This window comes from Malania oleifera, chromosome 3 (genome assembly GCF_029873635.1).
Source record: "Malania oleifera isolate guangnan ecotype guangnan chromosome 3, ASM2987363v1, whole genome shotgun sequence".
Classification (NCBI taxonomy): Eukaryota; Viridiplantae; Streptophyta; class Magnoliopsida; order Santalales; family Ximeniaceae; genus Malania; species Malania oleifera.
In genome coordinates, this window is record NC_080419.1 from 16,990,185 (window position 1) to 17,006,139 (window position 15,955).

The window sequence follows — 15,955 nt, forward strand, 5'->3', positions numbered from 1 at the left end:
TTTTTTTTTATAAAAAGAATTTCAAATTCCTTTTAAACAGTTTGTATGCACAATTTCAAAATTTTGTTAAAAAATTCTTCTATTGATATTTACAACAAATTAATTTTGCAACAAATAGAATTAAATTAACAATTTGATCAATTAAACTACATTATAGCATACTAAAAATTAAATTTCACATAACAAATAACAAATGAAATGAACTAAGAAAAACCCTAACCTGTAATTTTTGGGCATTTCAGTAGTAATAATTTATAAGGTCCACTAACAATTTGATCAATTAAACTAAGAAAATCTTGATCAGCGAGACCTGGAGGCAGAGGACGCTGATTCGTAGGTTTGGTGCCGCACCAGGGGGTCTGAAGGGCTCGTTGGTGGCTGGAATTCCTATGTAAATAAAAAAAAAAGTTTAAACTAACAAAATCTTCAATAAAAAAATATGAAGTTCAATTTCAAAATAAATGAGCAAACAGTATATATAACTTACCCCATCTCTGTTTATATAGGTACTCCTCAACATTCACAACGACCGTTCGGCTAGCAACGGTCACTTGGCACACGTCTGGCCTCTGCAATCTACCCTCTGCCCTCAACAATGTTCACCTGCAGTCCTCTTCAATTCTCTTTTTGCGTAGCTTCTGCTGCTCTCTATTTGTGCACAAAAGTGAAGGAGATAGGGTTGTTGAAGGGTCAAAACAAATCTCGCTGCTTGGTCCAGCGAGATTTGTAACCCGTCAGCTCACGGATTATTTTCGAAACAAATCTCGCTGTTTCATCTAGCGAGATTTGTAGGAAAATAATACCACGCATCACCATTGAAGCCTTGTCCGTGACAAATCTCTCTGGACCAAGCGAGATTACGTGAACGTCATTCTAGGAAATATTTTCCCAAATAGGATATTATTTAAAAATAAAGATAAAACAGGAAAAAACTCAAATCTGACTTGTACATCCCTATGTCCATGTTAATATATAAGTAGAATGCTCACCCATCACACGTTTAGTGAAGATTTATCTTAATTCTCTCTGATTTTGAAGCCATATCCATGGCCATTTCGTTCCTAGTTCTAGGCATAATAGTCCTACAATGCAGCTTCTCTGCCAGTGATTTCCTTCATCCCCTGGACCCTCTCAATGCAACTGAAATAAATCAAATAAGGTTCCTAGTCCAAAACAACACCGCCCTCTGCTCCCTCCCCAATCTCACCTTCCATTTTGTGGACATTGAAGGACCGAATAAGGATGATGTTCTTGAATGGCTATCTTCCAACACAAATGGAACTTCTCTTCCCCCCCGACGTGCTAAGGTTGTGCTTCGAGCTGCCGGGCAGACCCTCGAGCTCATCTTGGACTTAGCAGCTGGTTCCTTAATCTCCCACAGCGTCTATACCCGTCACGGGTTTCCTCCATTCACATTTGATGAGCTTTCCCGAGCTATCAAGCTTGCAGAAAGCTTTCCCCACTTTCAACAATCAATAGCAAAAAGAGGCCTGGATATGGCTCAAGTTACTTGTGTTCCACTCACTGTTGGGTGGTACGGTGAAGTTGTGACAGGCAGAATTGTGAAAGTTGTAGCCTTCTACAGAGGAGGAACTAGCAATATCTTTGCCAGATCCATTGCAGGAATAAGCATGCTAGTTGACGTAGAGTCCATGAAAATTACACAATATGCTGATACTTCCATAGTACCCTTGCCAGGAGCTGAGGGGACTGAATACCAGCCATCAGTGAAGAAGCCCGAATTGTGCCCTTGTCCTATTGGAATAGGGATCACCATCGAAGGCAACATGGTAAAATGGGCTAATTGGAACCTTCATGTAGGTTTTAATGCCAGGGCAGGCTTGATCATATCGACAGCATCAGTGTTGGATGAGCAGAGAAAGCAGTTCAGGCAGGTGCTTTATAGAGGGCATGTGTCTGAGACTTTTGTTCCATATATGGATCCTACCAGTGAGTGGTATTACAGAACTTTTATGGATATGGGGGAGTACGGGTTCGGGAGATGTGCATCCAGCCTCATGCCACTGACTGACTGTCCCGAGCATGCTGTTTTCAAGGATGGGATTATGGCTGGTGCCGTGGGGCAGGTGGAGGTGGTCCCCAATGCAATCTGCATTTTTGAGCGCTATTCGGGCAACATTGCGTGGCGACATACTGAAATTGGGGTTCCTGGAAAACTGGTAAGAATTGAATCAACTAGTGCCTTAATTAATCATATGTGCATCTAGTATTCATATGCAATATTGGGGTTGTTTTGGTTGCAGATCACAAGAGTGGAGCCAGAAGTGACTTTGGTTGTTAGGATGGTATCAACAATTGGAAATTATGACTATATTCTTGATTGGGAGTTCAAGCAAAGTGGTTGCATCAAAGTTGGGGTAGTATCAATTAACAAGAGAACATTGTCCTTTTCCATGGCTATGTTAACTTTATTTTTACCGAATTAAACATTGTAATCCTATTTGCTTAATTGGCAGGTGAGTCTAACAGGTACTTTAGAGCTGAAGGCCACACCATACACCGATGTCAATCAGATAAAACAAGAAGTTTATGGCAACTTGATTGCGAACAACAGCGTTGGGGTTAACCACGACCACTTCTTTACATACCACCTCGACCTTGACATCGATGGCCAGGAGAACTCATTCATCCAATCAAAGTTACAAATCCAGAAGGTGAAGAAAGGCTGGGGTACTACTCGCAGGAAGAGTTACTGGAAAACCTTTCCAGAAATAGTGGAAACTGAAGCTGATGCTAAATTTCAGATTGGCCTGGAGCCAGCAGAATTGTTAGTAGTGAACCCCAATCAGGAGACACTGCTCGGAAATCAAGTAGGTTACCAGTTCATGCCTGGACCATCAGTTACTGCCCTGATGTCAGACGATGATTACCCACAAATCCGGGCTGCCTATACCAAGTACCAGTTATGGGTGACTCCCTATAACGAGTCGGAGAGGTGGGCTGCAGGGTTCTATGTTGATAGGAGCCAAGGAGACGATGGCTTAACCACTTGGACTTCCAGGTAAAATAAGGCCATTGCATTCCAACATTTTCTTTTTTGGGAAATTGAAGGTGTTTGCATATCAATTTAGGTGCTGAATGTGCTTAAACGCTTGGAAGTATGAAATACAGTTTGAAAATAAACAAGTTTTGAACATATAGTATGAAGAACAGATGTTGAAACCTCATCCACATTTCTTGGATATGCAGGAACAGATCAGTTGTCAACAAAGATATAGTCCTATGGTACACCGTAGCGTTCCATCACAATCCCTCCCAGGAAGATTATCCAGTGATGCCAACTCTACAAGGAGGATTCGAGTTGAGACCAAAAAATTTCTTTGAAAGGAATCCAATGCTTAAACAACAATAGTGTTCTCAAACATGTAACATGTTTACTTAGCAAGCATAAAATTCTTATTTTATAGATTTTCTTTTTTGCAAACATTTCATACTGATATTAACATGCATGTCAACTGGATCATTGCAATCTCTTCTGTATTTCAAATACAATTTTTTTCATAGCAAGGAATGGTGACATTTGGTTTGGGACGGGGCCGCTATGTGGGTGGCTTCCGACTCTTTCCCAAAAAAAAAAAAAACATTTGGTTTGGAAGCCAAGGAAATGTACAATTTTTGTTTTCCCAGAAAATAAGAACATTAAAAGAAATTTGATCCTTGACAGTCGACAGTTTCTTGCTCAAGATTTTGTAGGGGTTTGAAATGAAGGCCTAAATTGGATGTGTGACTGATCTATTGTCCAGTGCATGTACCACCTTCCCCATATTGTGGCAACTGCCAGGCAGAGGAGATTTTTACGAATTTTTCTTCGACAAACAAATTCAGAATATTGGTGAAGAGTGACTTGCAATCAGCTGTATCAGCAGTTGCACTGAGGATGGACCATGTAGGTTTAGACCATGCTTCCGTGACTGAGTGTGGCAGTGTACAAAGCAGGGGAAGTCGAATTCATTCATATAACACTTGGTGACTTAATACCTTGATCAGATACTTTCTTCCACTTAAATATGTTTTTGGCTCATATTATTTTCACTTACATAATTCCACTGCCCTGATTTTCTTTTAAGTCTACCTCTGGATTTTTGTTTGTTTGTGTTTGTTTTTTGCTTTTTTTTTTTTTTTCTGTTCTGTTTATTTTTTGGATTAATTCACTTCAATTTGTATTTTGTTAAAACCAGTAACCTTTCTCATGGTATGGTTGTGTTGGCAATCTCAGAAAATTAATATAATTGATTTGTTGGTGATGAATATCACTCATAACTTTCTTTTCTACTTTTTTCAGACTTAATTTCAACCAAAATGATGCACAACCGAGAAAAATGAAGACCTCACTCAATAAGGCTTTTGCTAGTACGTGGCTTCAAATTGAAAATCTAAAACCCTCATGATGTATCAGTTTTACAAATCTCGCTTTTTTCTCCTTAAGCATACAAAATGAGATTGGAAGTACATAGGAACTAAAACACCCAGAAAGATACAACACAAAATGCAGCCTCATCAACCAAAGAGAATCTAAAATCGTGCAGCCATTGTGCGGCAAAATAAAGAAACAGAGGAGGCACATAGCCAGCTGAAGACACAGATACAAAGGACTGTAGAAACCTCAGCACAATTCTGATTGAATCCTGAGGATTTAAAGGAAGTGCAAAACCAGCATTTATGTTGATGAAGTGACAGAAGATGAAATCTGTCCATTCCCATTTCAACAACATGATCATTAATTAGGTTCTTTCAGCACATTTGCAACTGCTAAACCTTTCAGGCTCCCCTTAGTATTGGTTACTTTCTTAAAACAAGTGTTTGAGCTTGCAGGGCTCATCAGTTTCCGCAACCCGAGTTACACACTAAGTCACCTTCTCTCAATGAGCCTCCTTCTCTATGGCCCAATCATATAAGATTGACAGGCTATCTCCATTGCTCGACTATGCCCCGTACTTTGGAGAAGAAACACTGAATTTCACCCAACACCTACAGTACCTACAGACACTGATCCCTTATTGTACAACAGATGTGGCCAAAACTATCACTACACAAAAGCAAGTCCTTGCAGCTTGTACTTATTTTCTTAATCTGTTGCAAGAGTACATCAACATGTAAAAAATTCAACCAGCTAGGGGCTTCTGGTGCAGTTAGGCCAGGGTACATGTTTAGGAGTTCTTGTCTTAAGCACCGGATTACTCTCAAAGAAATTGGTCAGCTGGAGCTCAAATCCAGCAGTTCTTGTTGACATCACTGGAAAATCTTCCTGGTACGGGACATGGAGAAATGCCATGTTGTGCCATAACACAATGTCCTGGCTTTCAATCTTTCTGTTTCTGCACATTAAGCAAAAAGAAGAGAAGAAAAACTAGTTTAAGATTTTCCATCCCATGGATGCTAAACACAATTAAATGGTACCTGAGGCTCCAAACAGCTAAGGTTTCATCCCCTCGGCTCTGATCAGCATATAGCCCTCCTGCCCATTTTTCAGACTCGTTATAGGGAGTAACCCATAAAGAGAATTATTAATTTTGTAAATATTCCTATTCATAATACATTGCTGTACATGGCATTTTATACATAGTCAATGATGAATGCGGGAGCTATACACAGTGAATTCAAAGTAATCTCAGCCAAGATTCACAGAGATAATGGAGACTTGACTAGTGGAGTGATTGACGACTTGATTGAAGGAGCAATGGTAGGTGTTGACTTATCATGCCCCCGCAAGATTGACTGGCCATTGAGGATACCAATCTTGGTTCGATGAGAAAGAAAGGAGAATTGAGGTAGCGGCTTGGTAAGAGAGTCAGCTAGTTGATCAGAAGTATGAACATGGGAAACGCGTAGGCGACCTGTAGCAACTTGATCGCGAACAAAGTGGAAGTCGATAGCGATGTGTTTCATACGAGAATGAAAGACTGGATTGGCACAGACATAAGTAGCACTCATGTTATCACAGTAAATGACCGGAGTAGAGGTTACAGGTACACGCAACTCTTGAAGAAGATTCATTACCCAATTTATTTCAGCTGTAGTAGAGGCGATGGCTTGGTATTCAGCCTCAATGGAGGAGCGAGCGATAGTCTTTTGCTTTTTAGAACTCCAAGAGATGAGATTGGCGCCAATAAAAAGAACATAAGCAGAGGTTGAAGTTTGATCATTAGGATCACCATCCCAATCAGCATTGGCAAATGCATGAAGTATCTGTGGCGATTTTTTGCGAATCATGAGGCCAAAGTTAAAAGTTCCAACCAGATAGCGGAGCAAGCGTTTAACTACAGACCAATGAAGAGTGGAAGGAGAATGCATGAACTGAGACAACTTGTTAACGGCAAAGGACATGTTAGGACGTGTCAACGAGAGATATTGTAACGACCCAAGTGTTTGACAGTACAAGGTAGCATCAGTTGGTGGAGAGTCATCCAACAATATGAGAGCTTCAGTAGTTGCAAGAGGGGTAGAGACAGGCTTGGCATTGTCCATGTTAACTCGATGCAAGAGGTTTTGGATATATTTCCTTGAGACAAAAACAAACCATTAGAGGCAAAGTGAGCTTTAATCCTAAGAAAATATGTGAGATTACCAAGATCCTTAAGAGAAAATCATTTGGAAATATTGGTGATGAAGGTAGTCACATGAGCAGTAGAGGATCCAGTGACGACGATGTCATCCACATAAACTAATAGATAAAGAACTATGCCGGAAGAGTGAAGCATAAACAAGCAGGTGTCCGACTGAGAGTTGGTGAAGCCTTCCAAGATAAGAAAATTGCGAAGTTCATGGTACCATGTGCGAGGTGCTTGTTGAAGCCCATATATGGCCTTGTGTAAGCAACAGACATGATCAGGAAGATTGGGGTTGGTGAAGCTAGGGGGCTGATCCATGAAAATCGCCTCAGATAAGGAGCCCTGCAAGAACGCATTATTTACATCTAGTTGGTGAAGAGACCAATCGTTAGTCACAGTAAGAGTAAGTAATAATCGAACATTTGCAGGTTTGACAATTGGGTTGTAGGTTTCAGAAAAATCTATCCTAGGTCGTTGATGGAAACCTTTAGCCATTAAGCAAGCTTTATAACGAGTGATGTACCTATCAGAATTTTTCTTAATTCTATAGACCCACTTACACCCAATAACGTTTTGTGTAGGATTGCGTGGAACAAGAGACCATGTGTGATTGGAGAGGAAGGCATTGTATTCGTCGCTGATGGCTTGTCGCTAGGAGAGGTGTTGTTGCGCCTGTTTGAATGTGGAAGGTTCAATAGTGGAAGGAGTGGTGGTTGTGTGAAGGTCAAGGATACGTTTTGGCTTTCTAATGTTATTACATAGCCACATATTATAAGGATGAGGTTGTGCTGGAATGGTAGATGAGATACTTACCTAGGAAGGAGTTGATGCATCCGATGGTGGAGGCGTGGAGGAGGGTCCCAAGGATGAAATGGCCTGGTGGGGAGATTCACTCTGATAAGGAGAAGACTCACCATGTGAAGTAGAAGTAAGAGGAGGAGACGCAGATTCAAATCGAAGAATGGGGGTGACAGGCACTTGGAAGTATTTAGGAGAAGTTGTAGGAGTGGACACCTGAGTTGATTTAGATAACCAATTGGTAAAGGAAGGTATGATGAAAGGTGACGCAGTGTGAGACTTGGTATTCTGAAGGGGAAATGTATGTTCCACATAAACGACATGTGTAAAGACCTGAAAAATGAAAATGATTAAAATAATAAAAGAATAGATAAAATAATAAATAAATAAATAAAAGGAATGGTATGGGAAAAAGAAGAAAAAATAAAATAAAATTAAAGTTAATTAAATTAAATTAAGATAAATTAAATAATTAGTTATTAAATTAAATATTTTTACATTGGATTTAAAAAAAAACTAATTGAAATAAGAGAAATATATATATATATACTGAAGAAGAAGAAGAAGGAGAAGGAGAAGGAGAAGAAGAAGTACAGACGCAACCCCCCCCCTCTGAAATTTTTATTTTACTGCGCGTTCGTTTTTGTCTCTCTCTCTCAATTTTTCGACGGATTTGCAACGGATTGGGAAACGGAAGGTGTCATTGGATTCTTGGTTTCGCTACCAACATTTCTACTGGAATAGATTTGTCGTGGGAACGGCTTACGCACTGCTCCTGGGAAAAGGTAATTTTTTCCTATATTTCTAATTTCTTTGTAAATATGCGATTAAATCGACGATTGGACACCACCATGGGGTCCTAGTCGTCGTCGTCATCATTTTGGCGTAGGTAATTTTCCAATTGAGGTTTTTTAGGCCCGACTCCAAAGCGAGAGTGAGATTTGGGAAATTTGGCAAATTAGTTAAATTTGCGAGTATAACTGTTAATTTAAAAATTATGACCCTAAAAAATATTTAAATAGTATTTTATTTAGGAATAATTTAAATGGAATTAGGGTTTTTGATTCAGGGTCCGGTGAGCGCCGCAGGTATTTTTTGGAGTCCCTATTGGCGTAGTTCAAGAAATCAGGTAAGGGGAAAAATATATATTAAATCAGAATTTTTATGAATTTAATGGAAAAATAAATTGTGTTATATGTACGTATATATGTTTCGGTATGGGTAAAATGCCAACTGTTTAAATTATTTTTTTTTTTCAAGTTTAGGGTTGTTTATTAGATATGTATATGCGAAAATGAACTGATGAAAGTGGAAAATATTTTTAGGATAATTATGTAAGAAATGAAAGGTATTTTCAATATATAAACATTAAATGTTGGTTGACTTATTTTACAGGCATTGTATGAATTTTATTGCTAAATTGTGTGGCATAAGTAAATGTAAATTTTGTGCAAAAATATGTTAAATGTATAAGATGCAGGCTAAGTAAGTAAAGCAGTGAGAATAAAATATGATATGGACAATGTTGCCTATGTTAAATGCAACCATATAAAGGTAGGACAGCTAAAAGCCGGGCTAGCAGATTCTAGCGCATTTCTATGTGAACTAATTGTAGTAGATTCTAGCTCATTTCTATGTGGACTAACTGTAGCAGATTCTAGCGCATTTCTATGTGGACTAACAAATGACTGCTAAAGAGCGGTTGTAGTACAAAGGAATGAAATGAAAATGTTATGAAATAAAATGACAAGGAATGACAATGTAATGAAATGAAATGTGAATGATACAAATGGGAAAGAGTCACTTAAAGTGAAACACAAGGAAATGTTAAGTTATGAACATGAAAGAATGTGAATGATTGGATAACGATGGAAAGAATGATGTATTATGATATTAGAAGTATCTATGTATGTAAAACATGTTACGATTGGGCGAGACATACTTTTCGCCTGAGGGCTTGCTGAGTAAGGCGAGTGCACTAGTAGGTTCGGATGTGGTAGTAGTTGCATAACGCACTAGGGCAGAGAGAACCTACTTGTATGGGCGGGTAGAATTCCCTATCCTTAGGGCCTTTTCCGGTAAGCTGTTGTTGAATGTGTTGACTTAACTGGAGTTTTCAATCCTATTTTGATGATAACAAAATGAAGGATGCTTTAACATATGATGTTAAGTGATGCGTTTTAGGTAAAAGAACTCTCAAGGTTGATAAATTGAAGCTCAATGTTAATCTAGTGAAAGCACCTCAGAATATTGAAGGCAATGAATAACAAATGAAGAAGCTTAAGGGCAAGCAAACTCAAAGTCAAAAGTGAATCTCAAAAGGCTGAAGGAGGCTGAAGGATTTAAGAAGACCATAATTAGAAGAACTGTTGTAAGTACTTCAAAACCAAATGTCATTTAGATATGTGAAGCTCTTATAAAAACAAAAGAAACTAAGAAACACTTTGTTTTAAAGAGCTTAAAACATGTTTTTGAAATTAAAGTAACAAAGGTCTTAAAGGAAGGAAAGTGTTCAAAATAAAAATTGAATTTCTGATAAGCAGTGCACCTGACAGATGACTGTCTGTCTATGGACAGACGACTGGCAAGTTAAAGGGTTTAATAAAAGTATTTTGGGTTTAAATTTTAACTATGACAGATGACTACCATGTCAATAAAAGTATTTTGGGTTTAAATTTTAACTATGACAGATGACTGCCATGTCATGGCAGACGACTGCCACGTGGAGCAAATTTTAAATCTCAAAGGGAAGCTTCTTTTAAAATTTTGAATTTCAAAGTTTAATCAACAATTTAATGTTTTTTCAAAGTTTACCTAATTTGATATGGACTACATCTTTCAAAGTTTTGAATTTCAAAATTTAATCAACAATTTAATGTTTTTTCAAAGTTTACCTAATTTGATATGGACAACATCTTTCAAAATTTTGAATTTCAAAATTTAGTCAACAATTTTAATGTTTTTTCAAAGTTTACCTAATTTGATGTGAATGTTGATCTTTCAAAATTTTGAAATTCAAAATTAAATATTTTTTTCAAAGTTTACCTAATTTGATGTGGAAGTTGATCTTTTAAATTGCCTATAAATACCTCTTTGGGTAATGAAAAAACACAAGACTTGAAAACACAAGAAAAGAGAGAAATCAGACAAAATTTGAAATTCATCTTGTGCTGAAATTCTTCTGAAGTTCTTCTTTGCTCACATCTTTTGCTGGAGAGGAATTCTACAATTCTGGTAGATTGAAAATATCAAAGTTCGGTTCCGGGTTGCAATTCCATTTCTCTTTTAAACGAACCATTGAATTTATATTATATTCTTGTAGATTGTGACGATTCCAGGTTTGCTGGATCGTTGGCTAGGCGAGGGATTATCGCTTAGAGAGGTGCTGCTCTAGCCTTCTGAAGGAGTGTATAAAGGTATTGTTCCACCCGGTAAAGGAACAGGTTTAGTGAATCCTTTGGTGGTTTTGCCAAAGGCGAGGACGTAGGCTGTGTTGAAGCCGAACCTCGTAAAATCTTGTGTCTCACTCTCTCTTTCCCTTACTCTTTATTTTCAGCATATTTATATTGCGTGGATGGTTTAAATTTGAAATCATATACACTACGTTTATTTGGAAATCAAACAAACTTAAAGTTTAATTTTGATTTGGGTTGCGGAAACCGAAAGGGAGTACGTTGGTTAAACCATACTTTGCGGAAACCATACGGGAGTACGTTACTTGGTTAAAACACCTAAAGAAAATTAACTAAGAGTTTATTTGAATTCTGAATTTTGGGAAGAGTGTGGATGTGTGGTTGTAAATCATATAAAAGAAGCAAATTTATTTTAACAAGCATATCATTCAACTATAAGGCTTGATTCATATTTATAAGGCATACATAAACAAATAACCATCCTAATTTCTTACTACTGTATATCTTAATTTTGGTTTGGTTGTTTGCCTTCAAATTGTGTTTGGTTAGTTTGGGTAGTGTGGTTAATTGAAAGGTTGATTGGTGATTTAGTTGTTTAAGTGCTTGTGTTGTTGATTCTATAAAAGAAACCAAGTTATTGTTTGACAAATTAAACAAACAAGTAAAATAATTAGATAAACAATAAAAGAAGTTAAGTATTCTTAAAAGGAATTAAAAAGAAAGTTTTTAAATTCCCAATTCACCCCCCTCTTGGGAAGCTATCCTAATTTCAGAATGCGTGAGTACGAGATCAAGTTAACACTTGAGGGCTTACTGAGTAAGGTGAGTGCTGTGGTATGCTTCAGTAGTGACCTTCGGGTTACCTAATTATCAGAGCAGAGGGGTGCAACTTGTATGGGCTGGTAATCACCCCTATCCTTGGGTAATCTCGTGGGTAAACCTTTGCATGTGATTGTTAGGTTCAGAAAATGACTTCCAGTATTATGTTAATGATTTGCAAATATTATAAAATGATATGTATAATCTCATGATGACCACACGCTGAGTTTAATATATTGTTTCTTCCCTTAGTGAGATGTGTCTCACCCGAATATGAATTTTTTTTTTTTTTTTTTAGGATTTCCTTGAGATCGAGCTTTGAGAGCTCGAGGTTTTTATAGCATTATTGGGAAATAGAAAAAGGAAAAGGGTATATTTCTATGTTAATTTTGGGGAATGTAAATATTTATGTTTTATGTCTTTATGTTTTAAGTCTGTGGAGAAAAGAATGTTTGTGAACATACTAAAATGTTTTGGAGATATATGTAATTATGGAAATGCAGGTGTTGAAGGATATTATGGTCTATGGGTAGAACTAGGAAACTCTGGTATTATTTGTATGATTGAGGTTCATAGTTGTGTTTTCCGCTGCGTATGTATGGTTTAATTATGGAATATCAGGGATTTTATCAGGTATAACGTGCCCAGACCCGAGTTTAAGGGTTCTGGGTGTTACAGATGGTATCAGAGCAATGTCCAGCAGGAAGTGTGATTAATTTCACATCGCCTGGATATGGAAATGTTAGAGTATTAGGTTAGAGATGATTTATACCAGAGTATAGGAAAAGTTAGGATAAGGATGCTAGATGGATAGGCCAGGTTAGGTGTTGAGAAGTAGGTATGGTGTAGGGAAGTATAAGATTTTTTCTTATAGCTTGGAGGCAGAAATCCCTTGGCAGACCTCTGTGATTTTCTGATTCAGTTGATGGTCTCAGAAAATCATGGCAAATCCATCGACGGTGATGTTTCTTAGTTGTGAGATTGGTCCTTATATGAAGAACTTGGATGTATATTAGATTTAAAGTATATAATTGTGGTTGAGATTATGGTGTGGGATATGGTAAATCGTAGAATTATGGAAATGAAAGACCGAGTAACAAATTTCAAGGACGAAATTTCTTAAGGAGGGGAGAATATAAAGACCCAAAAATTAAAATGATTAAAATAATAAAAAAATAGATAAAATAAGAAATAAATAAATAAAAGGAATGACAAGGGAAAAAGGAAAAAAAATTAAAATTAAAGTTAATTAAATTAAATTAAGATAAATTAAATAATTAGTTATTAAATTAAACATTTTTACATTGGATTAAAGAAAAAAAAACTAATTGAAATAAGAGAAATATATATACATATATAGTTAAGTTATTATAATATATATATAAATATATAGATACTGAAGAAGAAGGAGAAGAAGAAGTACAGACGCAACCCCCCCCTCTGAAATTTTTATTTTACTGCGCGTTCGTCTCTGTCTCTCTCTCTCTCTCAATTTTTTGGCGGATTTGCAGTGCATCGGGAAACAGAAGGTGTCGTTGGATTCCTAGTTTCATTGCTGACATTTCTGCTGGAGCAGATTTGTCGTGGGAACGACTTAGGCACTGCTCTTGGGGAAAGGTAATTTTTTTCTATATTTCTAATTTCTTTGTAAATATGCGGTTAAATCGACAATCGGACATCACCATGAGGTCCGAGTCGTCGTCGTCGTCATTTTGGCGTAGGTAATTTTCCAATTGGGGTTTTTTAGGCCCCACTCCGAAGCAAGAGTGGGATTTGGGAAATTTGGCAAATTAGTTAAATTTGCGAGTATAACTGTTAATTTGAAAATTATGACCCTAAAAAATATTTAAATAGTATTTTATTAAGGAATAATTTAAATGGAATTAGGGTTTTTGATTCAGGGTCTGGGTGAGCATCACAGGTATTTTTCAGAGTCCCTGTTGGCGTAGTTCAAGAAATCATGTAAGGGAAAAAATATATATTAAATAAGAATTTTATGAATTTAATGGAAAAATAAATTGTGTTATATGTACGTGTATATGTTTCGATATAGGTAAAATGCCAACTGTTTAAATTATATTTTTTTTCGAGTTTAGGGTTGTTTATTAGATATGTTTATGCAAAAATGAACTGATGAAAGTGGAAAATATTTTCAAGATAATTATGTAAGAAATGAAAGGTATTTTCAGTATATAAATATTAAATGTTCGTTGGCTTATTTTATAAGCATTGTATGAATTTTATTACTAAATTGTGTGGCATGAGTAAATGTAAATTTTGTGCAAAAATATGTTAAATGTATAAGATGCAGGCTAAGTAAGTAAAGCAATGAGAATAAAATATGATATGGATAATATTGCCTGTTTATGTTAAATGCAACCATGTAAATGTACAACAATTGAAAGCCGGGTTAGCAGATTCTAGCGCATTTCTATGTGGACTAATTGTAGCAGATTCTAGCGCATTTCTATGTGGACTAACAAATTACAGCTAAAGAACGGCTATGGTACAAAGGAATGAAATGAAAATGTTAAGAAATGAAATGACAAGGAATGATAATGTAATGAAATGAAATGTGAAATTTGAATGATACAAATGGGAATGAGTCACTTAAAGTGAAACACAAGGAAATGTTAAGTTATGAACATGACAGAATGTGAATGATTGAATAACGATGGAAAAAATGATGTATTATGATATTAGAAGTATCTATGTATGTAAAACATGTTACGATTGGGCGAGGCATACTCTTCGCCTGAGGGCTTGCTGAGTAAGGCGAGTGCACTAGTAGCTTCAGATGTGGCAGTAGTTGCATAATGCACTAGGGTAAAGGGAACCTACTTGTATAGGTGGGTAGAATTCCCTATCCTTAGGGTCTTTGCCGGTAAGCTGTTGTTGAATGCGTGAGTACGAGATCAAGTTAACACTTGAGTGCTTACTGAGTAAGGTGAGTGCTGTGGTATGCTTCAGTAGTGACCTTCGGGTTACCTAATTATCAGAGCAGAGGGGTGCTACTTGTATGGGCGGGTAATCACCCCTATCCTTGGGTAATCTCGTGGGTAAACCTTTGCATGTGATTGTTAGGTTCAGAAAATGACTTCCAGTATTATGTTAATGATTTGCAAATATTATAAAATGATATGTATAATCTCATGATGACCACACGCTGAGTTTAATATATTGTTTCTTCCCTTACTGAGATGTGTCTCACCCGAATATGAATTTTTTTTTTTTTAGGATTTCCTTGAGATCGAGCTTTGAGAGCTCGAGGTTTTTATAGCATTATTGGGAAATAGAAAAAGGAAAAGGGTATATTTCTATGTTAATTTTGGGGAATGTAAATATTTATGTTTTATGTCTTTATGTTTTAAGTCTGTGGAGAAAAGAATGTTTGTGAACATACTAAAATGTTTTGGAGATATATGTAATTATGGAAATGCAGGTGTTGAAGGATATTATGGTTTATGGGTAGAACTAGGAAACTCTGGTATTTTTTGTATGATTGAGGTTCATAGTTGTGTTTTTCGCTGCGTATGTATGGTTTAATTATGGAATATTAGGGATTTTATCAGGTATAAAGTGCCCAGACCCGGGTTTAAGGGTTCGGGGTGTTACAACATGTCTAGAGATGTAAAGTTTATTGGTGAAGGGATCAAGACACATATAGGCATGATGTGGAGTTGAGTAGCCAACAAATATAGAAGGACGGGACCGTGGTTGGAGTTTGTGAGAGGTGTAGGGGTGCAACCATGGATAACACAAACAACCAAATAATATCAAGGATAAATAATTAGGTGACTACTTAAAGAGATGAGAGAATGGAGATTGGGTACGTGTTACCAGAGAGGGCATTCGGTTGATAAGGTAAACGATGGCTTGAAATGCTAAGGACCAATATTTGAGTGGAACAGATGCATGATGTAGCAAGGCTAGTGCAGTTTCAACAACATGGTGATGTTTACGCTCATCCGTACCGACGTGTTCTGGGGTATGGGGAGGAGATTTGAGATGTTGAATACCAACACGTGAGAGAAAATGTCTGAGGCTAGTGGCTTCGCCACTTCCATCTGCATAAATTTTTTAAATCTTTGTAGAAAAATAATTTTCAACAAGAGATTTAAATCGTTCAAATACAGAAGTGACGTCCGATTTTTTTTGATAGGATACAACCAAGTATATTTAGTAAAGTAATCCACAAAAATAACGTAATAGTGAAAATTATCAAAGGAGGGGAGAGGAGCAAGACCCCAAACATCCTTAAATAAAGTTTCCAAAGGTATAGAACAAGTTAAGGATGAGACACCAAAAGGGAGTTTGTGACTTTTATTACATAAGCATGCATTACAATGATGAGAC

General features: G+C 36.9%; 1 protein-coding gene and 1 pseudogene across 1 annotated transcript; one reads left to right on the forward strand and one right to left on the reverse strand.

Annotated features, from left to right (window-relative positions):
• Window positions 1-1,046: 1,046 nt before the first annotated feature.
• LOC131150165 (primary amine oxidase 1-like) lies at window positions 1,047-3,373 on the forward strand. Its single transcript, XM_058100750.1, has 4 exons — window positions 1,047-2,180; window positions 2,265-2,378; window positions 2,478-3,022; window positions 3,211-3,373. Exons 1-4 carry the CDS (start codon window positions 1,047-1,049, stop codon window positions 3,371-3,373), a joined length of 1,956 nt encoding a protein of 651 aa, XP_057956733.1.
• A 1,758-nt stretch (window positions 3,374-5,131) lies between these two features.
• Window positions 5,132-15,955, reverse strand: part of LOC131151178 (amine oxidase [copper-containing] alpha 2, peroxisomal-like) — a 33,288-nt pseudogene continuing 22,464 nt past the window's right edge.

What these genes read in the sequence shown, in the direction of transcription:
- LOC131150165 (XM_058100750.1), top strand. Translation starts at nt 1,047, where the DNA reads ATGGCCATTTCGTTCCTAGTTCTAGGCATAATAGTCCTACAATGCAGC. An exon ending in TTGGGGTTCCTGGAAAACTG is followed by an intron (nt 2,181 to 2,264) that starts GTAAGAATTGAA and finishes TTTTGGTTGCAG; the next exon opens with ATCACAAGAGTGGAGCCAGA. An exon ending in TTAACCACTTGGACTTCCAG is followed by an intron (nt 3,023 to 3,210) that starts GTAAAATAAGGC and finishes TTGGATATGCAG; the next exon opens with GAACAGATCAGTTGTCAACA.